At 36.1% G+C, this 26,910-nt stretch overlaps 1 protein-coding gene across 1 annotated transcript in view; it reads right to left on the minus strand.

Moving 5' to 3' along the window:
• Positions 1-26,910, minus strand: part of COL5A2 (collagen type V alpha 2 chain) — a 137,562-nt gene that overhangs the window by 50,207 nt on the left and 60,445 nt on the right. Inside the window, exons 2-9 of the mRNA XM_024563989.4 lie at positions 18,114-18,338; positions 15,351-15,364; positions 10,889-10,921; positions 9,681-9,713; positions 8,161-8,214; positions 3,017-3,127; positions 1,628-1,705; positions 44-88 (exon numbers count right to left, since the gene is read on the minus strand). Coding sequence (XP_024419757.2) covers positions 44-88; positions 1,628-1,705; positions 3,017-3,127; positions 8,161-8,214; positions 9,681-9,713; positions 10,889-10,921; positions 15,351-15,364; positions 18,114-18,338 — 593 coding nt within the window. The remainder of the gene's footprint in view (positions 1-43; positions 89-1,627; positions 1,706-3,016; positions 3,128-8,160; positions 8,215-9,680; positions 9,714-10,888; positions 10,922-15,350; positions 15,365-18,113; positions 18,339-26,910) is intronic.

Consider the following 26,910-nt stretch of genomic DNA (forward strand, 5'->3'; position numbering starts at 1 on the left):
ATTTACTTGCTACAGTATGTAATTTAATTATAAAAATACTTACTTGCTGCCCTTGTAAACCTGGAGGTCCCCTTGGGCCAATAGGACCCTTAAAAGCAAATGAGAAGAAAAGTTGTATACTGCTAATGACAACTAGGTCAAACATTTAAAAAATGTTTAATCTGGAAAAGCTTTAGAATCTGGAAAAGGGAAGTTTTGACAGTGGAAGATGATGACATTCTCCATCTGTGCTCATCTGTAATGCAGCTAAATTCAAGAAAATTGAAGCTAGGATAACATTTGGGTGATTTTATACATACTCTCAGTGTCACAAAGAGAAATAAAGAATATGCCTGTGCACACCCAGTGCCTTTGGGACAAGAATGCTTGCATGCTGAGGAGTGGTTCTGTTAAAACAGAACATCTGACAGGAAAACTCTTGGCAGGCCTAAAGGACTTATCACGCTGACTATTTAATTCTTCGGCTTCACAGCAGATAACTCTTATAACTTAAATAAGCAAGTTGAATTAAAGGCTTATGAAACATCAGAAATAATGACTAGATCATTTGAAATGTAAGTTTAAAATTTGGGGGGGGGGGAACTGAGATTTCTGGCCTATTTCTTTCTTTCATAACATATACTTAAAGCAGCCTCACAGGCTTTCCTCATTGAAACGTGAAATGACTACACTGAAACATAACTGAGGGAAGAAAAGGAAAATGCAATTTTAAAAAATGGTCAATATGTCTATACAATGTTTAGTGTCATCCTTTGAAAAGTAAATTCAATTAAATCAAAATCAAGTTTGTTCTTAAGGTAAAAGCTTACATTTTTGTTTTGAATAGATTAGATTTTTAGCTAGTAAGAAAATTAAAACTTCATTACAAAAACAAACACATGTAAGTTAAACTTCACATGGATTAAAACTCATATACTTCAGGAAATTATCCCAAGATAAGCATTGATGAGAGCATATCACTAATGACTTAAATAGTACATACAGTTCTGGCCTTAAGGATGTGGCTCAAATACTATCAATCTGGAGTGCTTTTGAATTATATTGTGAGTAGAAAAGCATGGGAGAGTTGGTTTTAAAAGTATTAATTCATCAAGTGAGATTTCATTGCTCCAAATACTCAGGTTAAAGTACCTGCTTAGAGAAAAATGGGAAACTTTCTGGCTCTTGAAGAAATTCAAAAGAGAATGGGAATGGTCAGTAGGTTCTGCAAGGAAACTTTGAAGTTGTTGCTACAGGTAGCCAAATTAGAAAACTAAGAAATGATAAAAATAAAACTGGCAAACTTGTTTCAATTTTTGCCAAATCACTATTTCTAACACCACCATAAAACAATTGTTTTATTTATTAAAAAGTACCCTTTTTGATGTGGTGCTGGTAGTTATATGTTTTAAAATTCCTTTTCCTTAGATAATAAGTGAAATATATAGACAGTCTTTTATGAATGTCGACAAATACTTTGTACCTCTGGGCTTTTTGACTGGTACATAGCAGGGTCTGATAAATAAACTGAATGAATAAATGGATGGAGATGTTTAAGAAGACACATCTTACTCTAACAAACTGAGACCTCTCTTTTTAAAATGTTTTTTTCAAAGGTACTTTAGTTATCAGTAAAATTTGTGCTTACCACTGAGCCAGGCATCAGTCCTATCTGACTCCCGAGCCCAGATTTTTCATCCAATCCAGCCATCTGAGCAGAAAACGGCTGGAAAAGCAATGTGTTGACGTTATTTCCACGATAAAAGATGTATATCAAAATACTTACTAAATTGAGACACGTATGTAAATTCTCTGGGATCCTTAAGAATGGCCCTTCTAAGAATCATCTTAAAGTTTTGCTTTAAAGCAAAAAAAAGACTCAAGTTGTTGTTCATTGTGTGTGTTTTTAACCGAACAACCTTCCACAGAGTATCTTATAACTATGCTGTTTCAGAACAGCTATTGCTATGGGCCACATGTCTGATACTTGATAAAAGCATGACTCATTCTGTTAAGTATTTAGCCACTCTCATCAATTTCAGCTGTAAATCTCTTTGTCTGATTTCCTCCCAAGGTTAGAGCATGCCAACATCGGAACAGAGCCTGAAAGACTGCTTTTGAAACGTCTGTCCTACAGATTCCAGATTCCATTTCAGAATATATTCCTTACCATAGCTGGTATTCTTCTTTCTTGTTCACGGCCAGTGAGCTTTTAACTGTATTTATGCAAGTTAATAAAAATTTTATAATCCTTTTTACGGAATCCCTGAATGTTCTAAGAATGGGCAACAGGTTTACCTATTGTCTTTCATATCTAAAAACTCTGGGAACCCAACCGACCAAAATTGTCCATATACATTCCCGGAGTTCTAATCTCCAGATTTTAGCAGGAAAAGAATGTGCATATTGTTTGAAAAATAAATTGGCAATTCTCCCTGCCATCAACTGAAAAACAAATGTATGAATTGTTATAAAACAAAAATCATATTTCAGGGCTCTGTATGGTCCCTTGTTATGCTATGTAATGTACTTATAAATCCCTATGTCTGCCACTAAGAATTCAAAGAGACAGGTATTGAAAGACAGTTTGTTTTATTTTACTTCTAGTAGAAAACCAAAATTTGGGGAATAATCAGATAGATTTTCAGTGCCAACTGGATGGCCCCTTTTCACACATCATCACAGATGTGTCACCCTCCCGTGGTATGGAGGTCACAACACACAGTTCAACACTTTCGGAGCCTTTTTCATTTCCCAGTCCTTTAGAATCAACAGAAAGAATAAAGTTCACAAAGTCTGGAACTGATCTTGAGAACTACCTTTGAAGCAGTACTTTAAAAAAAATGTTACTTTGACTTTTCCAACAATTCTCTGTGGATTTCTTAGTTTTATCATTGTTCATAGCACCATTGCCTTCATTAAGCTGATCTTATAGTCAAGGGTCAACGACTGAACCAACACAATTTAAAATAACAGCGATAAATCAAAACCTTAACATATTATCTAAATATGGCATTGAACAATGCACAGCCCTTACCCTGCTCATGCCATCGGGTCCTGGGTGAGAAGGGTGTCCAGGTGGCCCTGGAGGACCTGGTTGACCAGGAACGCCTGGTTCCCCATCAATTCCCTGAGGACCACGAGGACCCTGCAAAAACAAGCCCGTGGAAATGACAACCTATTGCCAAATGTGCACTTAATAGAAAGGTAAGAGACTTCGTGGTGGAGACGCTGTGTTCATTATTTTACTATGAATGGCTGTACTGTTTGATTCCAACTATGACATTCCGGAAAAGGCAAAGCCATGGAGACAGAAAAAAGATCAGAGGTTGCCAGGGGTTGAGGTGGGGGTGGAAGGTGAATAAGTAGAGCACGGAAGATTTTTATGGCAGTGAAAATACTCTGTACAGTATAAAGGTGGATATATGTCATTATATCCCTGTGTTCAAACTCATAAAATGTACAACGCTAGGAGGGAACCCAGACATAAACCATGAACTCTGGCCGGGGATGTTGATCAAGGGGAAAGGCTACGAACGTTTGGGGCAGAGTGTGTATTGAACTCTGAACCTTCCTCTCAATTCTGATATGAACCTAAAACTTCTCTAAAAAATAAAGTCTTAAAAATAATAAAAAGAAGAACAATCCAGCCACCCTCAGTAATTTAGCGCTGGTCACAGAGTCCACTGCTGGGACACGGTACATTCTGAGTAGGAATTTTCCTCTTGATATAAAAAATCCCCAGTAATCAGCCTTCCTGGAATGTTTACACAATTATAGTCAGTTTATTAGTTACCTAGAATAAGTTTCTTTATTTGGTCGAGTTGTATTGTTCAAGAGGACTAATCAACAATTTCTAAATTCGCCTGCCTGTCATAGATGACAGTTAACTATGTCTGTGCCTGTTTAAATTCCCTCCCACCCCAACTACAACAAAAATGTGAAGGACCCTTGATAGTAGTTTGTGGGGGGGTTTTCATCTTTTTACTATTTTAATGTTTCTCATAGTTCCTGGCACATAGTTCCTGGCGATATATTTATTATATGTTCACATTTCAATCCGCTTTACTCCAGTACTTGAAGTCTAGCACACTTTATTTCCCTTACCACCCCCAAGGCAGACCAGACCAATAGAAATAGTGGGAAAGGCACGGTGACCCAGCCAAGGCTATGTCTCAGCGAAGTGAGCAATGATTTCTAGCCCCCACGCTCCACCCTCCTAAGCCACATTCTGAACACAGCTTGGGGAACAGCCACATCCTCGGTTCTGTAAATCCTCTGTCCCCTAACCTCACCATTTCCACAAGTCCTGTTAAGTATTTTCTGGCTTTATAACCCTAAAGAGTCTTAGCCAACTTTAAAAAGAAAGGAAGGACTACGGAATTCAAAAGTCAATATAATTTTTATAATTAGAAGCATGGATTGGGAAAAACATGGTAAATGAATTGGAGTTCAATAGTAAAAGAAGCTTCTCATACCTAAACATGAGACTACCAAGTGGCCCAAAATAAGTGACTAAAGTAAGAGCTCATATAGCAGGAGTAAATAGAGGAGAAGTTGAGGTGGGAGAGGGGGCAGTTTGCATGTGACGGCTTTGGGGAAGGTGGCAGAATACCTATTCAATTTAATGTATTTTAACATATTCAAACATTCATACAGACATGTTTACTTCATGGAAGATTGGAGTAAATAAGCAAATGTATCTTTTCAACTAGAAATAGATAATTTAGTCTGAAAAAAGTGACATTGTGAAAAATATTTTTCAGAAGAATATTCTCATCCTTTAACTATCAAACCTTTTCTGACTCCTAAGCCACTGGCAATTCACTGAACTCTTTTCATTGTATGTATGTTAATGGAGGCTGATTTTAATTGCTCTATAGGATTTCTGAAGTGTAAGAGTGTGAGCAATAGGAACGGCAAATACATATTGTCAACAGTTGCACAAAGTAGTAGTCTACCCTACTCACAGAGCCTCGTGTGAAAAAGGAAAAAGGACTCATGGACATGGACGACAGTGTGGTGATAGCTGTGGGGAGGGGAGCATAGGGGGTCTAAATGGTAATGGAAAATAATACAATAAAGATTAAATAAAAAATAAAGCTAATGTGTTTTGAAACATGAAATTACTAATTGATTACCAGTTATTAATATATACAAAAAATGAGCCGACACATTATTTCTGCTCTCAAAGATATTTCTAAAGACAAAGCCAAAACTACATTAGTGTCAATGGGAGTAGAGAGAGATTTGGATAATATTAATATTCAAAATATTGTGCCTTTTCTCCAGCCCTCTGTGATTAATAATCATGTTTCAAAGTCTGGTCTGAAGACAGCACACTATTTCATTGACTTCTTATGTATTCTGGGTCTTCATGGAATCTTCTTTAAATAGCCTACATGATATGCTATTATAGAGAATGAGATTAAAATTCACAAAAATTATCCAAAAGAAACATAGTAAGCAAAACTATAAGTGAAAATAAGAAAAAATATATATGTGCACATTTTACTGATAAATGTTGAAAATAAAAATTGTAATTTTGGAATCCATTAAAATATATATATTTTCATTTTTCCAAGTGAGCTAAATCACATAAATTTATATTAAGGTTAATGTTCTCCCAACCCCCAGGATACTCTAGTACCTCAGGAAGCGATCCACAATAAAAAGTACTTGCAGATTGCCACTAGGTGGCGACCTTTAAACGTCCACCAGTAGAAAGAAGTGATGATGACCCAGGATCATGAAGAACTTTATTCTCTGCTGGTTAGTAGTTGGACAAACACAAATTATGATATGTCAGAACTGGTATATTTCCCATTTTACACATAGCAAGTGAACCTATAGATGTTAAGTGCCGTGTGCGATTAGAACTCAGCATGCTGCTGACTGCCCGTATCTGACAGGTTGCTAGTTTGTCATCACTGTGAAGTTACCAGGACAATGCACTTAAACTAAGGACGTGTGGTGAGAGACACTCGTGATGATCATTGGCTGAGAATGAAGGCTTCTTGGGAGTATCTCTATATCGGTAGTCAATCCTGCGCAATGTTGCCTTCCAAGGGACATTTGACAACATCAAGAGCTAATTTTAGTTGTTAGAATTGTATGCGGCAATGGCACAGGTGTTGCCACTGGCATCTAGTGGGTAGACATTAGGAATGCTGCCAAACATCCCACAATGCATAAGAAAACATCTGGCCCCAAATAGCAATAGAACTGAAGTTTAGAAACTGCTCTACATTGTGAGCCTTCTGTAGTGTTTGATAGTAAATGGAAATAGGGGGACAAAGGGGCATTTACAATCGCAGTACCAGCCTATAATGTGCTGGGCATAGTTTTGGTCAAGCAGCTCCTGCAGATCTTGAGATCTGTGGCAAAACATTCTACTTATGGGTATTTTGTGACATCATGCCAATATTTTGAAATCAGCTATGGTGAGATAATTTACACCAGGAAAATGGTGTAAATTGCTACACTCTAGCAAAAGCTAGAGGCAGATTTTTTTTTAAAAAGTGAATCAGTTGTTAAACAGCATCACACCAATGCTTATTAGAATTAAGAAAGAGGAATAGATTTCCTACTTGGGTATCTGCCAGATTGTCTTGCTTAATTCCAAATTAACTCCTTACTCTTTTTACATGTACACACACGGGCTATTCGCACTGATTGTTTCAGACCTAACGAAGATAAGAAAAGGAGCAATCACACACCAAGCTGAGAAAGTTGAGAAGGGGAGGGGAGGAGAGGAGAGAGGAGGGAAGAGAAGAGGAGGGGAGGGGGGGGCGAAGAAGTCAAGAGCGGTAAGGAGTAGATTCACTGAATCCTAACAAGGAATTCTGGAGTCCAACCACTTTTTCATAACAGTTTTCACCCAGACTTAGCACTCACTGTTATTAACTATTCTCAGCACAAACACATGGATGCACAATGTTTTCTGCATGACTACCTCCCTCTTACCCTCCCTCTACCTGTCTCCGTTATTCTAGACTCTGGACAGACATCTGAGGGCTACAACAGTGTGGAAGCTGCCAGCACCGGTGAGACAGCTCAGCAGAGCAGCAACGAAGGATGGGGCACAAGATAACGGGACCACGGTTTTGCTGCCACCAACATGGCTACGGCCCACTTCTTTCGGGCACTGTTATTTACCTGCATGCCTACAACACTGCTGATAACTGCAACTCCAGTGTGGAAGAGAATCAGCATAATGCTCTATTTGATGAAATGTATGCAAGCATAAAATAGCATCAAAGATGAAACCAGGGTGCAAGAGTTCCCAGTGATATGACCCAAAATACGTTTTCCCTCACTTATATATTCAAGTGCTTCTTGTTCACCAGTTTCTCACATTTAGGTATGAGTAAATACATATTTGAAAAGCTAAAAGTCCACAAAGTTAAATTTTAGCAAATATCATTTCACAGAAAATGAAGCATCACAAATTTTTCTGATTGAAACATGAGATAATGGTAGCAATATAAAAATTAATCCGGTTATTTAATATATGAAAGTCACTAGTTTTTGTGCGTGAGATAAGAATTACTATCCTAGGACAGCAATTGGTGATAAGAGGAAACATTTGATGTTCTCAGGTTTTATCTCCAGGGTATGAATTGATTATTTGAATTTAAAGGTGCTGCCTTTGTTCTGCTAATGGATTTCTTGATTTCTAAAAGTATTCCTTTGACAGCTTTGTAGCAGTGGCTCAATGAAAAATGCAGCATACTACTTGCAAAATAAATTCATTATACCACCGCTTAAGAGAAAATTTTGTCCTCTAATAATTTATTCTTTACCCACTTTGGTTATTCCTGCAGCGACCACAGATCACAGAACTGGGGTGTTTTATCTCAACAGGACATTCTTGGCATTGTTTACTCATGAGTTGCACCTTCTGAAAACAACATGAGGTTTTCATTATGTTTCCTTAGATTCTACATCATTTTAAGTTGAACTCATAAAGGACAAATAAATGTCACTTGTGCTATCTAAAAATATGAGATAGTTATTAGCATGTGATAATCTACTCGTGACCTGAATTCTATGTCACATTTAATGGAGGTGAGAGAACAGAGCTGCCAGCACTTCGGTTCGTCCAGAGAACGTGGTGTAGAGAGGGCCTTACTCAGTACACAGTACAATCTGCACAAAGGGAACCCACAGCCCACTTACAGGTTTTCCTTTTGGCCCTCTCTCTCCTCTTGGTCCTTGTGATCCTGGAGGTCCCTAAAGCAGAACATAATGGTTATGCCTGCAAAACATGTATACTTCAGATGTTTTTGTTTTAAAGGTTTGCTTGGTATAAGAAAATTGGAAAACAGAAATATCACCATTCTTTTTGAATGCAGTGCAGTTGAAGGCCATAGAAAATGAAGCCGTGTGCATACCAAATGTGCATAGAAAGGCTGTTTGCTTTAGCAGTGAAGCTTACAGGTCTGTGAAGAATTAAGTGTTACATTATAGCACTGTGGAGCCCTATGAGCTGAGTAGAGTAGTTTGAACAGTAATGGCAAATTTGCAAGTATCATTTTTGCTGTCTTGTCCCAAACAAGTTTTTGCCACTAAATTATGGGCACAAAAACTTGTACTTCAGATTTTGACAGCTACATAGATGTGTGAACTTCAAATTTCAATTATCTGAGGGAATATAAAAGATCGTATTGGTACACAATACCCCAAACGATTCGTCAGAGTCCAACGAGAGTCTCTCGTTGTCAATGAAAACGAGAGAAAGAAAAGCCTCTTATTCTACTACTGCTTTATGTACCGTACCTTCAATAATCTTATTTTCTACTTGATTTAAAATGTTGTATCATCTCCACGGTATATTCAAAACCCACTTAGAATTTTCTGAATAGTAATTGCAGTTATTTAGCCTTTAAAATAGCAAGCGATTATTATATTTCAAAAGTGACATCATTGTGCTAATATCTTAAATTAACGTTTTTTTACAACTGCGATTTCCCAGAGAATTTTATTTCTCTTCAAAAGTCTCTATTGTGTGTTACGAAAATTAGATTATGCATTTACTCAATCCAACATACAATATTGTCCAAAAGCTGAAGTTTCAGAATGACTGAAGTAGGCCTGTTAAAGCATATTGCATTTTACTTATGTTGATTTAATGGATTTTAAATTCTACAGGCATCATGTGTGTGTGTGTGTGTGTGTGTGTGTGTGTGTATGTTATCAGTCTATTGACCTATGAGTCTGCTCATTCAGACCGGAAAGCAGTAATCTTTTATGCTACACCAGAAACGTGCTATTCGGATGTGTAGTGTCGAGTTTTACTGCTCTATGATTTAATTTCATTAACAGGTAAAATGAACCGTTTGCTTCATTAAACAGGTCAGAGTGATCTGGTCTAAATCATTGCTAAACAGCAGAGCATGCCCTAATTCCAATGACTAAGGTTAACCTGAAATTGGCAGCGTAAGAGAAGATTGTCTTGCCCTGCACATAACCAGAGAAACACTAACACTCCAGGAACAACAGGGCACTTCAACTTCAGAATAAAATGAACCCCTAAGTGGCATTCATTGCTGCAAAAGAATACTTAAACTTTAAGATATTTCAAGAAAAAACGCTTCGAGAAAGCATTCTATTGTCTTTTCATGGATATGATATTCATAAAGATTCTCAGTATCTCCAAGGACTTAAGAGAGCCACGTGCGTTGGGGGAAACTACTTACCGCTGGTCCTGGGCGGCCCCGTATGCCCGTTACCTAAACGATAAACAGAGTAATTTGTAAAGATGAATCTCTACTTACAGAGTTTTAGAAAAGTCAATAGTCAAACAAATAAGAATAAAAACAAAAGCCCCAGTGAATTTTTTAAAAACAAAGGTTGTCAATTGATGATGACTGTTTCTTCCCTGACTTATGAGCTAAAACGTCATCTAACTTAAATGCTAATGTAGGGAGGCGGTATTGGCGGAGTAACTCAGAGCACAACTGGAGCCGAGTCAGGGTGCAGAGCCTGCCCGCACATCCTTTTTCAGTTGTACCGCCTTGGACTCCGTAGGTATTATCTCTGCGCTTAGGTTTCTCTTCTGTTAAATGGTCATAACGATTATGAAATTACTTCTTCAAGAAGTGTTGTGTTGTGAAGACAAACAAATAAAGTATTTAAAAGTACTTAAAACAGCACCTAAGACATAGTAAGTACACATAAGTGTTTTTAAATGAAAGAAAAATATGAATGATTTTGGTTTTAGGTAATCTGTTAAAAACAGGCCAACTTAAAGGCAAAGCCAAAATGCAAACCCTACCAAATAAATCAACACGCACACACTTCTGCTTTGGCAGAAGGATGATAACGCCTTTAAAATCTAGGAGAGTGGTTGTTCAAGAACTTTAATCCTATTCAATGATATACTTTTTGATCATTTACAAATCTAAATAACTCTTGAGAACTCATATGACATGGAATCTCAATCAGGATAATGGTATGACATATTTCCAGAAGTGTGGAATATTAAATCATGCCTTTCTCTCTGGATTACATGTCCATTTATACTATTAAAAACATATACCTTAACTATTATTCTATATTCACATGCAATATATTTAATTTTGTAAAACCCTGATTTTCACCTTTGGTCATGGGACTGTAAAAGTAAAGAATATTGTATTAAATAAACATTAAATTTTGTATTAAAATTAATATGCTTTGGTTAACATTCAAAATTACATTAAAGAAACAAAATTTGTATTAACATTAACTTTTGTTAAATAAAGAATAAATCTATCTTGGTTTTCTTGTTTTACACTAAAATCTTGCCTATAAAATAACTAATTTCCCTTCTTTGAGAGGAAGCGTATAAACAAGAATATGCAACTACACTATAGCTAACTTTATTAAAGGCACATGGAAACAATACAGACATGTGTATACTTACAACAGGCACCAATCCTGGTTCTCCTTTTTCTCCCTGTGAAGTTAAAAAAGCTTTAATTAGCAAAATAGAATGATATAATGGTTTGTTGGGCATAAACACGTCATGCTAGAATATTCTATATAAACAAACAGTGGGAATTTCTTTGTAAGAAACAAAAAAATTCAGAAATGAAAGTTAATCAATTTTGGATAAGTAGACATTATTCATGAAAAAACATACTACTTATCTGAAAGACAGAAAAAGAAAATAAATCCAATTCAGTTTGTATAGCAACCAAAACCAAAGAGTTGACTAGACCAAGAAATGCTTGTGATGAAAAGATGTGAAGTCAAAGTACCACAGGAAAAGACACCTAAATACTAAAAATATAAAAGAAGTCTAGAAATGTGGACATATGTGAACTTTCACACTCTTATCACATGCCGCCTAGTGTTTAGTAACTCAGCAGATGCCAGTCCTGAAACACTATCACCCTTTTCTAAAACTCACGGAAGAATCTGAGAATTAACAAGAGGTAAGTGTGCTCACATTAATGGAAAAAAAGGAGAAAATAAGAAAAGATGTGATAATATTAGGTAATTTTAATATCTGAGGAAAATCTAGAAAAAATATTTAGAGAGATATTAATTGAATAGGAAAATAAAAAATAACACAAGAAACTCTCATAAGTTGAAGTAAATAAAATCAAGCAGATTTATTTGTTTTAATAATAGATGTAGCAAACATAAAAGGTATTGATGAAATTTCTTTTGATTCTTTGAATTTTAGAACCTCAAAAATTGTATTTTCATATTATGACGTCAAGTACATAGGTTAAATAATATTAGATGAGTTGTACCTTTATGTATCTTTATTTTATCACATATTTACTTGTATTTTTTTATTTTAGGGTTTGTCTTCCAACATACTGTGGTCTCCCCAAGGTCACAATCATGTCTACTTTACATCCTCCATTTGGCACACTTAAGTTCTGAACAAATTGTTCATGAATATATTAATATTCATTAATATCTTATGAATCAATGCTTTTTACCAGGCAATTGCAGAAAATAAATACATTAAGGATTATATCCAAAAATGTAGAAAAAGCAAGGGTAATGAGTTCTATTTTATTTAATTTCTTCTTTCATTTATATTATTCTTTTATCTGATTGTAAACATAATATGAGTTCATAGCAGGAAATTTTTTAAACACAGGAAACATAAATATTATACTAAATAACATACTCAACACTCAGGAGAACAACACTGTTAATATTCTGGTATTCTTAGTTTTCCTTCACGTACCTGAACTTGGTTTACCTAATCAAAGCCTTAGTATTTTACTCTTAGATTTTGCTTTCATTTGTATAATTAAAAATAACATTACAATAAGAATCCTTGTTTATAAATGTTTATGTAGCATCTCTAATTAATACCTTATAATATATCTCTAGAAGTTAAAGTTGTGGATTAAAGATCATATTCTTAAGATTTTTTAATAAATCACCGAATTGTACTCCCAAAAGGCACAATCTAACTACATTCCCACAATAGTCTCACATCTGAAAACATTTTGTGATGTGAAATTTTCAAAGTTATTTTACAATCTTGATAGTCTTAATGACGAACTCAGTGGCAGAACAATTGACATTGATCATTCTTGTTGATTCTAATGCTAAAGTAGCTAACACTCTGGAAGTTGGGAGTACACTGAGAATTCAGAAGTAGGAAATGGCTCTACAGAAGCAGGGGCAAACTCTCAGGTGAGTAAGTTCAAGGTAGAACACAAGAGACTGAAAGTCAACCTACGAAAAGACTAGGGGCAGAAGGGATCAGCACGTATAGGGAGCAAAGCAGAACAGACTTATATCTGCATTTCCACATCTGCTAACTCCCAGACTGGGTCTTTTCATTGTTAACATAGTGTGAAGGTAATAAAAATTAACCTTTTAAGAGCTATAAGTGCTTTCCTTGAAATATCGAAAGAATTTGAATTGCTTAGAAAGGACAACAGAAAGGATATAGAAAGGATATATAAATCTGTGCCCAATTTTAAGAAGGACTTTGTAAGAATGATGCTGGGGGAAAAAGTTTCTTTCTAGAACAAGTCTAGAAAAACAAGTAAAAAGGGAGGGAAACTTATTTTAGCCAAAATGAGACAAATAGAATAGCCAGCTAAGAATGGTTGTCTCCATCCTAAGAGACCAGCAAGAAAAATACACACTTTGCTCTTTGTATGTACAATGAACCAGCTGATGTCTTTCTTAGCTCCATTGTAGGGCTTTTGGGATATCTTATTATGAGCTCTCTATTTCTCGACAATATTTGATATGGGTTTAAGTATTCCATCATCAGATTATGATAATAAACTTTTCTAATGATTCTATATTTCTTCCTTTGGAAAAAGCTACAAAAGTAAATATCTGTTGCTTTTGTTAATATGGGCTTTGAATAAGTTAATTTATGTGAAATGATTTATCTAAAGTTTAACTAAATTTGAATCTCATACCCATTTAAGTACTCAGATTCAGATGAGAATCACAGTTTAATTTTCCATCTTGTCGGTTACTTGTCAGTTAAGACTATGTGGACATGCCTTATCACTTTTATAAGATGCCATCACCATGGAGACGGTCACTGTTTTTCCCACTTTCCCATCATCTGTGTCATTGGCCTCTTACAGAGTTATAGCAAAGGAACTGTATGGTGGTTAATGTGGATAAATGAATAAATTATAAATAAAACTCAATATTGAAATAAACCAAGCACAAATGCATTTTTATAGCATTACTCTTCTCTCCTATTTTTGATGACATCTGATAATAAATGACAGGCATAAAGATAAGAACACAACTAAAGTGTGCTAAATTGGCAACTGCTCTGAGTGTGGCCTTCCCCCAGCTGTTTCCTACTTCCTTCGGAACAAGCAGTGATCTAAACGGCAGAGCCTAACAGGGTCCCTCAGCAAGTTGGGCGATTACTAAACAAATTAAACTGATTGATTCAGGGCAGTTCTCACAATCAGTTCTTCTTCTTTTTTTTTTTTATAAAGACTTTTTGATTTATTTATTTTTGGAGAGAGGAAGGGAAGGAGAAAGAGAGGGAGAAAAACATCGTTGTGTGGTTGCCTCTCACATGCCCCCTACTGGGGACCTGGCCCACAACCCAGGCACGTGCCCTGACTGGGAATTGAACTGGCGACCCTTTGGTTTGCAGCCTGCACTCAATCCGCTGAGCTCCACCAGCCAGGGCTATTCTTTTTTTTAGTTCATAGATCATCTATATATATGTATCTATCTAGTTTGCTTGAGGCCTGTACTCAAACATTTAACTTTCCATTTTTTTAGATTTCAGACATAACTTAAATGTAAACTGGTATTTGTGGTCCTTCTCATTTGACATACACTCAAAGAGAAATAGCTTCACTGATATTCATTTCAATAAAGAAAAATCTATGGCATTGCCCTCTGAACTAAAAAGTGTAAAGCGATCTGGCAATCCCCGCAGTAGCATCACTTTTATTTGCCACGCAGTTATAGCATTGCTTTATCTGAATATCCGATTATCACTTTACTGAAGTTCTCCTGTATGCAAATGTAAAGACAATTAAAATTCACAGGTAATCTGCCTAACAATTGCCTTGAAATTTGGGATGACTGTTCATTTCCGTTCTTGAATCCTGTGCCCATCCCATCTGGGTAATACTGGAGCAGATTCCATAGTTTTCAAGTTAACGAGAAAAAAGAAAACACAACCAAGGGAAGTGGACTCTCCCCACTTAGTGGGACTGCCTATTTCCAGATGTCAAGTGCCGAAACCGCCAGTGTGCTAGGGTCATGGCCGTATTACACACTTTTCCTCTTGAGTGTAAGGTTTGTCTCTGAGATTAAATTTTAGGCACCTTGAAGATGAGGATGGGGAGAGATGGAGAGAGTATGTGTGTTCAGTAAAATGCTCAAATAATTCCTTTAGTTAAATCTTTACTTCTCAACTAATGGAAGAGGGACCACAATTGCCACTGAAACAGAACTACCCACCTACCTCCCTCTCTTCCTTCCTTTCTTCCTTACCTACTTCCTTTCTTCCTTACCTCCTTCCTTCCTTCTTCTTTCCCTCCATTCATTGCACTCCTTCCCTTGCTCCTTCCATCTTTCAATTAAATATTGATTGTATTTCTAATATGTTTAAGGTATATAAACTAAGCACTGTGATAAACACAAGTCATTCAAAGATTAATGTGACACAGTCTCAGTACCTAAGGGATTCATAATCTTTTGGAAGAAACATCTATAAACAAAAATTAACAAAGTGAATAAAATAGATGCATCTAACCTATAAGCAAAGTAGCTGAACTGAGCTCATATATTTATATTTCTATGGTACTTTATATTTTATGAAAGGTTTTCAAACACTTCTGTGTAGATAGTATTAGAATGAAAAATACATTTACAAAAATGAAACTATGCAAAGAAAAACTTACCTTTCTTCCTCTACCTATAAAAAGAAAAAAGTAAATGTTATTTTATGCAGAAACAGTTTCTAAGGATCTCCTAAATATTCATTTTATCAAAGGTATTTTTGTGGAGTCCAAATTTAACTTAAACAGACTTTCCCTATCACTAGCGAGCAGAACTCAAAAGTTGTTTTGGATCAATACATACATAAGAGGCAAAATAATACATCCCTTTCAAAAATGTTGACATTATTTGAATATTCTTCGTATTATTATATAGCACTTAAATTTCACTGAATTATAAAATTAACAGTTAAAATTATAATGAAATATTTTAGTCAATATTCTATTTTTATTTTTTATATTTTTTAAGTAAGCTATTCACTCATATGATTAACAAATCCAAGTATATTAAAGGTATATGATTATGTAGTAAAAATAGAATGCTTGTCTCCTTCTTGTCTCCTTTCTCTTATTTCCCACAGTTCACTCCCAACAGGAGGCCACTAGTCATGATTGTCCTATTTTAACCTTCCTAACCAAGAATATAACAGATACCCCATGTGTTAAAGTCATCATTTGAGTTAATAATGTTCTAAAGTTGTCTTCGATAGATCTTGAACATTTTGTGTAAAATTTATCCTTAGCTATTTTATCCTATCTGTTGCTATTATAAAAGTATTTTTCACTCCCATTATTTATACTATGATGTAATTGCATAAAGTAAGCCTATTAATTTGTTTATTTTACACTGCACTGTTTTACTAAAATCTTTTATTTTTGTAGTGTGTTTTTTCACCCCATTCCCCTAGGTTTTATAAATACACAATTTTATTTTCTGAAAATTGATAGTTTTACCTCCTGTCTTCTAACTTCTAAACCTCTAATATTTTTTTCTTAACTAATTGTTCAGGTACATTCAATATGGTTAAATTGCTGTTGCGATAAAAAAATCCATGTTTTATCTCTAAGTTTAGAAAGAATGTTTTTATTGTTAAACATTCTTTTTTCTCTGATTTCCCAAAAAAGTCTTTCTTTTTTTTAAGTTTAATAACTTTATTAAGATAAGTTTCAATGTTAATTATTTCGGGTGGACTTTTTCAGACACTTGGTTTCCCCCTTCAATATTAAAATTAAAGTTTAATGTTACTTCAGAAAATTTTTTTTGTATCATATTACTATATGTATTTGTTCTGCTCCCTTGCATGTATTTCTTCTCTGGAGATTCTTCTTCAGAGATAGCCCTTACCTGCTTTGTGTATGTATTGTTATCTTTCAAATCTTTCAAAAATTTTTTTCTTTCCTCGTCACCGTTTTCTATGTGTGTTACTGTATTGTCTGCAGTGCCGGTTCTCCTTGTGCTCCTTCCTGTTGCACCTGCATTTCCTTATTATGATTTTGGTTTTCCTTCTACTTCTCTCCTCATCATTACATCTTTTTTGTATTTCTAATTTATGGCCTTCTTTCTCAGAAGCAATTGCTTTATGAAGCTTTATTTAGTTTCTGGTGAAATTGTTGGTCCGAATTTTTACCTGTTCTGTGATACTTATTGATGTGTTCTTGATAATGGAATATCAGTTAAACTCGCCTACCATTTTTTATTGTAGCTTTATATCAGTGCTGTTGCCAGGTCTTTATTATTATTGTTACTCATCTGGGGATGAACTGAGCTTTCCCACACCAGCCATGTGCAGGAAGCTGTGTGCTTTGCCTTGTTTTCGATACTGCCATCACTGCCATCATTGCCATCATTGTCCCAATGTACTATCTACTTATCCCCACGGGTTTAACCCTGCCCCACTCCTCGGGGCTTCTTTGAAGATCGTATCTGCTTCAGGTAGCCCTTACATATCCTGGTTTTAATTCTTTCTATTATGTACCCCTTATTATATGGCTAAAAATGGAGTTTAGGTATTTATTCAAGGCATGCTGTTTGAACGATATCCAAGGGGAGAATTGATAAATTACTGTGTAATGTTTCCACAGACATACTGTTGAATACTTAATTGTACTTGTTATTTACAGTGTTTGAGGTGAAAAATAAAGCCTTGGCACAGTCTTAATGATGATGCACACGAGTCGTCATTCGTGGCCACTTAAACAAATAAGCTGTAACTTTTAACTTTCCTCTTACCTGGTTTGATAAAAAACCAAAAATATAAACTTGTTTCTCTCACATGTAAGTACTTCATATACACAGTCTATGTTAAATATGAGCACTTTTCTCCAAAACAAAGAAGTTTTAAAAACCAGTAGTTCACATAATTGTTTTCTGCAGGATGTACGTTCATTCTCTCGTCTTTCTTAGTCAGCAGGAGAAGCATTCTGCATTTATGAGCTAGTGTAATAGAGGGTTCTGTGGCACTATATTACATCGGAAATAATTATTCCATTTCCAAGGACAAAGTGGGAACCAGAGAAGATAAATGTTTTTTCTAGATCTTCTCTTAGAACATTAATCAACTTCACAGAAAACCCAACTAGTATCTCAGAGGTATCCAGCATGGTCTGGTAACAAATGACCATCTTAAGTCCTATGAGGAATTCTCAAATTAGACAAAATCATGCAAAATTTTGTCAAAAATCCCCCTGGTTTTTAAAAAGAAAGGAAATCACTGTCTTTCTTCACTAATGTTAGATAAAATGTGTGATCAAAATCATTAACCCATAAGACCATTGAATAGTGGCTTAATTATTCTCTTGAATTGCTGAAATCTGAGAGCAAAATCCACTGCAACCGTTAGTATGGGTCACCTGGATCAGTTCTGAGTTGGCCCTAAGCATTCTTACCAAAATTGTTTTTGCCGCTCCCACTTGTGTGTGGACAGACAGGACAGCACTCCCCAGGGGGAGTTACAGGGTCGGCACATTCGAGCACTTCCTGGCACTGTATCTTGTCACAAAGAATGGCTCCATTGTCACAGACACAGATCTGACAAGGGGCAGGTTTCCAAATGTCTCTGTTTAAGTACATCTGACCATTCTGAGTGCAGGCAATCTCTTCACCATATCCTTCTAGAATAAAAACAACAAAAGAAGAATATTAGTACTCTGAAATTTGAGAATATGGGAAAAATTAAGAAAATGAGTCATTTTGTGGCTTCTAAAAAATTCTGGGCTAAGCAGTAACTTCCCAAGATGCAAAACACAGATAAACTTACTTCATTTAGTATTTATATCTAAAGCAATACATAATTCAAAATAGAATGATTATGATAGTTATATTCTAGCATGCTAGGGGAAGAAAAAAAAGTGATCTAAGGTTGGTATGCTTAATCAGAGAAACCTTCCCAAAAGGCTTCCTTATTGAAAGTATAGATAACAAAACTTGGCAGATCAGTAAGGAGGAATAAAAACAAACTGTTACCAGTAGACAGTCCACTCAGAGCACCAGAGGAGTCTTCCCCATAGGCCAAAATGGCAGCAGGGGGAGGTTCTTACACTGAGCACATGAAAAGCTAGCAGGATAACTGGATAAAGAAAAAGCCCCCACCCCATTCTCAGATTGGGATTGGGACTGGGAAAGGAAGGCATATGCACCAGAGAAGTCAAAATGGTGGCAGTGGAGGTGTTAGACCAAAGAGGTCTGTCAGTCTAGCCTGAGAAAAGAAGGGATTGGTTGGGAGGTGGACCCACCTAAAGTATGCAAAATTTGGGAAGTTGATTGTCACTTTGAGAAAGCACCTGGTCTGTCCAACACCCAAGCTAACATAATCCCAGTGGAACAAAGAAATGCTGTGGCTCATGTCTCTCAGCTTGCTCATGACCTGCACTCACTCCATGAACTGGCTTGTTCTCTCGTTAGTCACGTGGCCATAGCAGCCACGTGGTCTATGGCCTCCAGGAGGGAGCCTCTCTCTCTCTCTTGCCCACCTGGTGATGCACTGACTAATACATCCATGCACTCTCACCTGGAGTTTGTGACTATGTGGCCCCAGCAGCCACATGGCCCATGGCTGTGCAGGGACCACCTGCAGGCTCCAGGAGGGGGAACCTGAAATGAATAGCAGCCAAGAACAAGCTAAGCTAGCTAAGATGTTTCTGCCTGTAGGCTCCAAAGGACTGTACTTTACAGTGGAGCAGGAACTCTGGACACTTGCTTTTGTCTTGGTCTGACTGAGAAGATGAGCTTTTAGACATGAGTCCGCCATTCTTCCAGATTGCACAGCACCTGAATAAAACCTCTTTCCTTTTGCACCAACTGCCTCACAAGTTTGGCTTTTGTGGTGACAGGCAGCCAAACACAATTTTTTCTTCTCTTTACAAAACCATGTGAAAGAGGGAGAAAAATAATGGTTCTAAACAGAGCATGTAATTTTAGTGTTTGGTGAACCCTTTATGGCTTTCAACTCAGTAGAAACTTTAAGATTAGTATACCGCTCAACAACAGAAGATACTATGTATTCTTATACCATGAAGAAAATCTTTTTCAAAACATTTATGGGTTTATTGAAATTAGTTTTAAACATAAGGTTAAAAAAGAATAACTGTCCTATTTTATGGATACATTTACATTAGACATCCTGAACTAAAGGTGCTTGCTAAACTTTAACAAAAATGCAGAGCTTATACAAGCAAGGCAGTAATTATCTCTGCATCAAAATTAATTAAGGAAAGCCATGACCAAAACAATATTTTATAATAAGCTATTATAAAATATCTGCCAAATATTTTATATATTTAGGCAAAATTTTAATGCACATTTGGAAAATATATAAATACATAGTAACAGCAATTCTACTATATGTTTACCACAAAATGAACACATACAATGGTAACTTTGTGATTTTTAACAAACAAACTGTAGTATTTTAAAACATGAGGTAGATCGTATCTTTTCTTAATTCCTTCAGGTGCTTCCCAACTACTTACATGTAAAACTCCTTTCTAAAGCCCAAAGGCCCTCCTACTAGACCTGGCACAATTTGCTCCCTTTGCCTGGTATCCCTTGCACTACCTTTCCTTCCCTCATATTAGGCTCCCAAAGCTCACTATTATGGTCTGCTCACCTGTGACCTGCCCCCCCAGTTGTCCCCTGACAACCTTATAAAAGTAGACTTCCTTCACCCAATTGATATGCTTCACAGAACTCTTCAAAGAACTCATTTATGCATCTATCCATTCATTCATTTTTATTGTATGCAAGGTAATTCGTTACTAAAACGTGAACAGATAGGCAAAAATCACTGTCCTCGTAAAATTTATCATGATTAACATTAATTTACTTATTTTTATTTGTTTATTTTTAATCTCTTTTATTAGACAGTAAGCTCCATGAAGGTAAGGATTAGTGTTGCTTGCTCATTTTGGTATTTCTAAAGCTTGACACAATACTTGGCAGAGAGCCAACACTCAGCAAATAGTTGTCTGATGAATGGATATAAATAAATGAATGAGAGTAAATTATAGCTCATTAACTTCATTGCACCAGCATTAACTTTGGACTTCACAAAAATAAAACCAAACATTTTAAAATGCATTTGAAATTAGTTTATGAGAGATTATCATTTGTCAATAAACAGACTCAAATGATGATACAGAAAAACAAATGAAAATGATTTCAGTTTAGAATAAAGGCACTAACCCAGACATCCGTCTTCCTAGCGTTAGAATGTTTTTCTTGGACAACATTCTTCTCACTGCCCTACGGACCACTTTGTTTCATCTTTAGTTTTTCCTCACACATATTTGTCAAACGGAAAATTGCTTTAGAAACATGACACCACACCCTGGTTCTTTGCTATTCATAAGAAGAGCATGAAGTTTTAATCTGTTTCATTTTCATCAAAATGTTTTCATCATGCAATACATAGCTAATCAATAAAACAACATTGATTATGTATACTGTATATAGCTCTGTATAGTGCTATTAAAGGTATTTTAACCAAAGAAAATATAAATCTATTTTAATATGCTTTTAGACATGACTATTTTGAAAATAAATAGAAATTTGTACTCAAATAAGCAGTGTTAATTTTATTTTTTAAAAGATTTTATTTATTTATTTTTAGAGAGGGGAAGGGAGGGAGAAAGAGAGGAGAGAAACATCAATGTGTGGTTGCCTCTCGCATGCCCCCTACTAGAGACCTGGCCCAAAACCTAGGCATGTGTCCTGATTGGAAATTGAACTGGCAACCCTTTGATTCACAGGCTGGCACTTCATCCACTGAGCCACACCAGCCAGGGCAGCGGTGTTAATTTTAGATCAAAAACCACTGGGAAGCCATATAGTTCCATAATGAACAATTCAAAAAACCACAACCTATACAAAAATGGACTGATATCTATAGTCTATTAAAGAATTCCATTGAGTAAATAAACTACTAGTAACTTTGTTTATTAATAACAAGCATTAAATACCAATGGCTAAAAATGAGATACACTACAGATTCAGTAAGCTTGCTTCTCCCTTCCCATACCCTGGGGACAAAGGTGTTCACATGTTTTTACTGAGGAGTAAGTACTAAGTATGTGCCTAGTATGGCCAGTGCAAAATACTGAAAGTATATGTGTTCTGTTCTCAAAAGTACATATTATTATTGTGATGTAGATTTCATTCACTTGTATCAATGAAACAATTAGACATATGGAAATAGAGAATATGAACAAACAAATCATAAACAAGATGACATGCAATAATGTTGTTTATTAATTATCATTAAAATGTGTGACAGATTCTTTTGGGGTGAGTTAATCCAGTTTTCTGCAGCTCCTTCAGGGTTGGAATAAATAGACTTGTGCTAACTCTTAGAAGGTCAGTTTCTTCCTGAAAGTTTAAAACAGCGTGACCTCAATCCAAGGGACCAAGAAGTGGGTCACTGTATTTCTTTCTTTAAATGACAATGTTAAAAATTAGTTTTATACTCTGAGTTATTACTGGTCCTTTTCCCCTGGGAATTTATAATTAAATGTAAGATGACGTGGAAAGTTAGTTGGAATGCTTTTAAATGGCAAGGAGATGAAAAACCACATTCTCTGTTAAACCTTGCCTTCTCTCCCGCACACAAGAACGCATGCGCATCACAGAGGGCTCGAAAACTCCGTGAACTTTCAGTGTTCGTGTCTGAATGAGAGACACGTACAAAAGAAACACTGGGTGGAAAATACAGGGTGTCCTGCAGTTCTCGGCTTTGAACATGGTAGTTGTGCACCTTATGATTAGGCTGACCCTTCTGTTTTCCACACGGATGTTTATTTAAATAAAAAGAAAAGTAAGATAGAAAGCAAAGTGCAGCCAATTTGCAGTGAAGTTGTCGTGACATAATTACTTTATGAATACAATATTATAAAAAGTAATGGAATAGGAATTTGCATATGACATGCTGAGAGAGTATATACTGTCTTCCTGATTCCTCTACACAACTCATAAATCTAACCCAAGATGACATTAACCTTTCTCTAAAGTCTAGAAGTTTAAAAAAAGTATTGGTCTTAAAGTACCTGTGTAAACAAATATTTTTTTATGAAATCTGAAAAAGAATTCTACAACCACAGTATTGTGACACTTGTAATTTTCCTATTTATGTTTCCTCTCCTATTTATGTTTCCTAAAACTGAGGAGGGCTGGCACATAGCTGATAGCATTAACATGCTTTTGCAATCTCCCATGGTGTTGTAACTTCTTGAAATTTTATCTTTCAGGCTACAGGATTCTTTTACTCTTATCAAATGGTCTAACAAATTGAACTGAGCCATTGTGAAGTCATTACCACAAGCGTTTTGGCACTGGTATCTTAGAGAGAAGAGATTATGTTTCATCTGACCAAATTTTATTTGATGGTAACTCATTGTCCTGTGTTTCTTACATACCCTCATAGATTTGTCTTCTCATGCAGCTTATGAGCTTATGTGCTTTTAAATTTAGTTGTAAGCATTCAGTTCTTAATCACTAGATGGCAGACCAAATCTATCATCGTATTACGATATACAGTTAAGAGTCCCAGTCATCAGAACTGCTGCTTGACAGTGATGGGGCATGCCCTGGGTCTACGTCCTTTGATATAATTGTACTCATGCAAAAGAAGCCTTCATCGAAATGACCATATTGAAACCTTTGACTCAGGAGAGATGTGATTCTATTTGTGTATTAAATTACTGGGTCTACCTAGAGAATCTGAAAAATATATAAGTCCCCAAGCCTATGCTGGACATTCCCCAGACATTAACGGAAGTTCTTCCTTGCAGAAATAAAGTGTTCATGTGTCACAAAATGTTTAAATCTTCTATTCATACATTTTTCTCCACTGGCCAGTAAGTTTCTTGGGAACCAGACATAGGCTCATCTCAGTTACCTTCACGCCCAATGTCATATAATCGGTCTTTGATAAATATATTTGCTGCATGGATGAATATGTGAGTGAGTGAAGAAAGGAAGAAGTTAGTTCACTAATGTACTTATTTTAAAAATAGTACATGAAGCCTTCTTTCCTCCTTCCTTAAGCGTCCCAGAGAAAATGTGCACTTCAGACCCCTGTTTTGAATGAAAGGGAAATGGGTCAGTTGGTGGTTCTTGTCAAGTATGCCCCTGATGTCTAGACCTCTGTGGGGCCAGAAAGGAAAAATGATGTGTCAACCACAGCAGCTCATATTGTGGAACAATTTTCAGAATGTTATAGCAGCCCTTCTGCCTCCCTGCCCCAGCTGGCCTCGGTCCCTCCTGGGGTTGTGAAGGTCGCGCTAACAGTAAAAGTCTTGGAAGGGCTAGAAGTATGGCACTGTCAGCTGGTGTCCTCATAAAGTGGGCAGAGAATCTTAATGCGACACAGGAGGCAGCGGCAGAGCAGCCCCACTTGTCCCTCTGGACCAAACCACAGACGCTGCCTTGACCAGTGCACAGCATAGCCCCAGATGCTGGATTCAGTTCCAGAGAACCTTCCAAGAAAATCCCTCCCTTCCTTCTGTTTATCGTCATAAGGGAGAGACAAAGAGGTTAGAGTATTTAGTTCTTTCTTTAGACCCTTCTGAGTAAATGCCAACAATTCCACATTCATCATTTCTCTTTCCTTACCCGATCCCAAACTTTGAAAAGTTAGATACACATGAAGCCACCAAGAATAGTTGAGTGGGATCAGTTACATATTATGACAATATTTTTCCACCTCAGCCTCAAGGTCTGTGAGAGGGTGGGTGGGTAGGTGAGTAGGGAGCAAGCCTGTGGAATTTTGCATCTTTTGTTTTTCAGTCTACCTACAGACTTTCACTTCCCAATGAGCCCTCCAAATCCCTTTTTTAGGGTGGTTATTCAAATTATTACTCTTTTTTTAAATTCAGTTACAATTCTCTGCATTTTCTCCCCATCCCTCCACCCCACCCCAGCCAGTCCCACCTCCCTCCCCCACTTCTACCCTCCCCCTTGATTTTGTCCATGTGTCCTTTATAGTAGCTCCTATAGACCCCTCTCCCCACTATCTCCTCCCCACTCCCCTCTGGCTATTGTTACATTGTCCTACAAGAGAGGAAGAAAACATCAAAAGAGTAATAATTTGAAATTAAGAACAAATTATTACTCTTTTGATGTTTTCTTCCTCTCTTGTAGGACAATCATAGTTTATATTCTAAATATAATAACAATGAATTTTGAAAACATATCGAAATCTGAGAAAGTAAAAAAGAAGAAAACATACATAGTATTTCAATGGAGCATACAAACAAAACGAGATTAGATACTGTCTACAAAAGTGGTTAGTTTCTTCAGTGTGCCCATCACACAGTTCTCAATCCATATGCCAAGGCTTTCCAGCTAACTAGTAAAACTGCTGTTTTAACTTTCCTTAAAATGGAAAAAATTAAAAAGGAGATCTCTCATGTTAGCTACTAAAGTTCCTTTCCATGCATCACGGGGGAAATCTAAATGACCGTGGCCAAAACGTGAAACTAAAATTACACACGATGCACAGGGGATGCTCATCTGCAACTTGGTCTGGAAAACCAACTTGCAGTCTGCTAATACACTTGACATAGATTTTTCCCCTCCAAAAACATGGCTCAAACTGTTATTGAATAGCTGTAAAAACACCACAAAGAGAATTTGGCCTGCCTTACATTGAATACAGTAGAAAATTCAGTAGTAATTTCTATAGCAAACCCAAGTCTCACTTTATAACATTATCCTTAGTGAATAAAGTGGAATCTGTGCTATGCCAAATGTGTCTGCCTACCTAAATGCACTAATAGTTATGAGTGTTTTGAATGAAGTCCATTTACTTAATCTCTCCCCAGAATGATACTGCTTGAAATAAAGAAGAGAACCAAAAAGGTACTCAGCTATTCCACTTTTAAATGGGTGGTAAGATATTTTTAGAAGCAATTCAATTCTGTGTATTATGATTTCTTTGTAGCTATATTTTGCTTTCTTTTTTTAATCCTTCCTAATAAAAAAGAATATTGAGACCTCTAGAGAAGATACAGACATTGTAGTCAGTTCATGCTTCTAATTCATCCTCTGTAGACTTATTCTTTACTCACTGCCCTTGTCCTGAGTTGGAGTCTAAAGCTAGATTAAGTAACAAACTGACCCATATATAGTGCCCATTAGTCTACTCTGACTACCTCACAAAAAATTAAAAATTACCACACACACCCATGTCATTTTCCATCAGCCAATCCCTGATTGGTTTTTTCCTTTTAATGTAGTATTTATCACTTTCAAATCTGCTATATTATTTTATTTATTACTTATTTTTTATCTCCCCATGATAGAATCATAACATCATAAGAGCAAATATAATTCATTATTCTGGCTCGGTGGTTGATATGTCTTGAGGTCTTAGAATAGTGTTAGTATCATAGTAGATGCTCAATAAACATTTGTTGAATTAATTTGTTCAGAATCAGTTGTTCATATTAGCAGCTTTAGAGGGTGGAATCATTTAATAATACTCTATATAGAAGGAACCAATTGTAAGAGTACCAAGAAAGAGCTCTAGGCCATTCTGAATCAAAAGTCATTTGCTTTGATCCTGTGGTTATTACATCATCTTTAGAAAAGGCCCATTTCTTGCTGCTATTCAAATGTGGGCCATATCTACAGGGGTTTAAAATACCTGGCCTTGTGTTCCCACAATGTATTCATGTGATTTGTTCCAGATATTGTATCCTTGAAAAAACATATATTTTATTCATTTTTAACTAAAATGAGTTATTTTTATAAGGGAACATTCAGTATAGGATATTCAGATGGGTATAAAATTAAATATTTAATACAAAACATGTTTAGAATCAATTCAACTCTGTATCTTATGATTTCTTTTTCAGCTATATTTTGCTTTCTTTTTCTATCTTCCCTGATACAGAATAATATTTAGGCCTCTAGAGAAATTGCAGAGATTGTGGTCAGTTCGATTCTTCTAATTCATTCTTTACTGACTTGTTCTTCATTCACTGCTCTTCTCCTGACCAAATTGAAATTTCTTTTACAATGAACCATTCCACAGTTCTCAACGTTTTTTTTTTAAATCACATTCCCTTTACTACCAAAGATTCTAAAATATTTGGAGGTGTCTAAAGGCGACCTGAAGGGGTTGCACTATTTCCTCTGGAGCTCACTTCCGGAGGAAGGTGGGCACTAGTGCTTTCCTCCGGAAGGCAG

Source organism: Desmodus rotundus, chromosome 2 (assembly GCF_022682495.2).
Source record: "Desmodus rotundus isolate HL8 chromosome 2, HLdesRot8A.1, whole genome shotgun sequence".
Classification (NCBI taxonomy): Eukaryota; Metazoa; Chordata; class Mammalia; order Chiroptera; family Phyllostomidae; genus Desmodus; species Desmodus rotundus.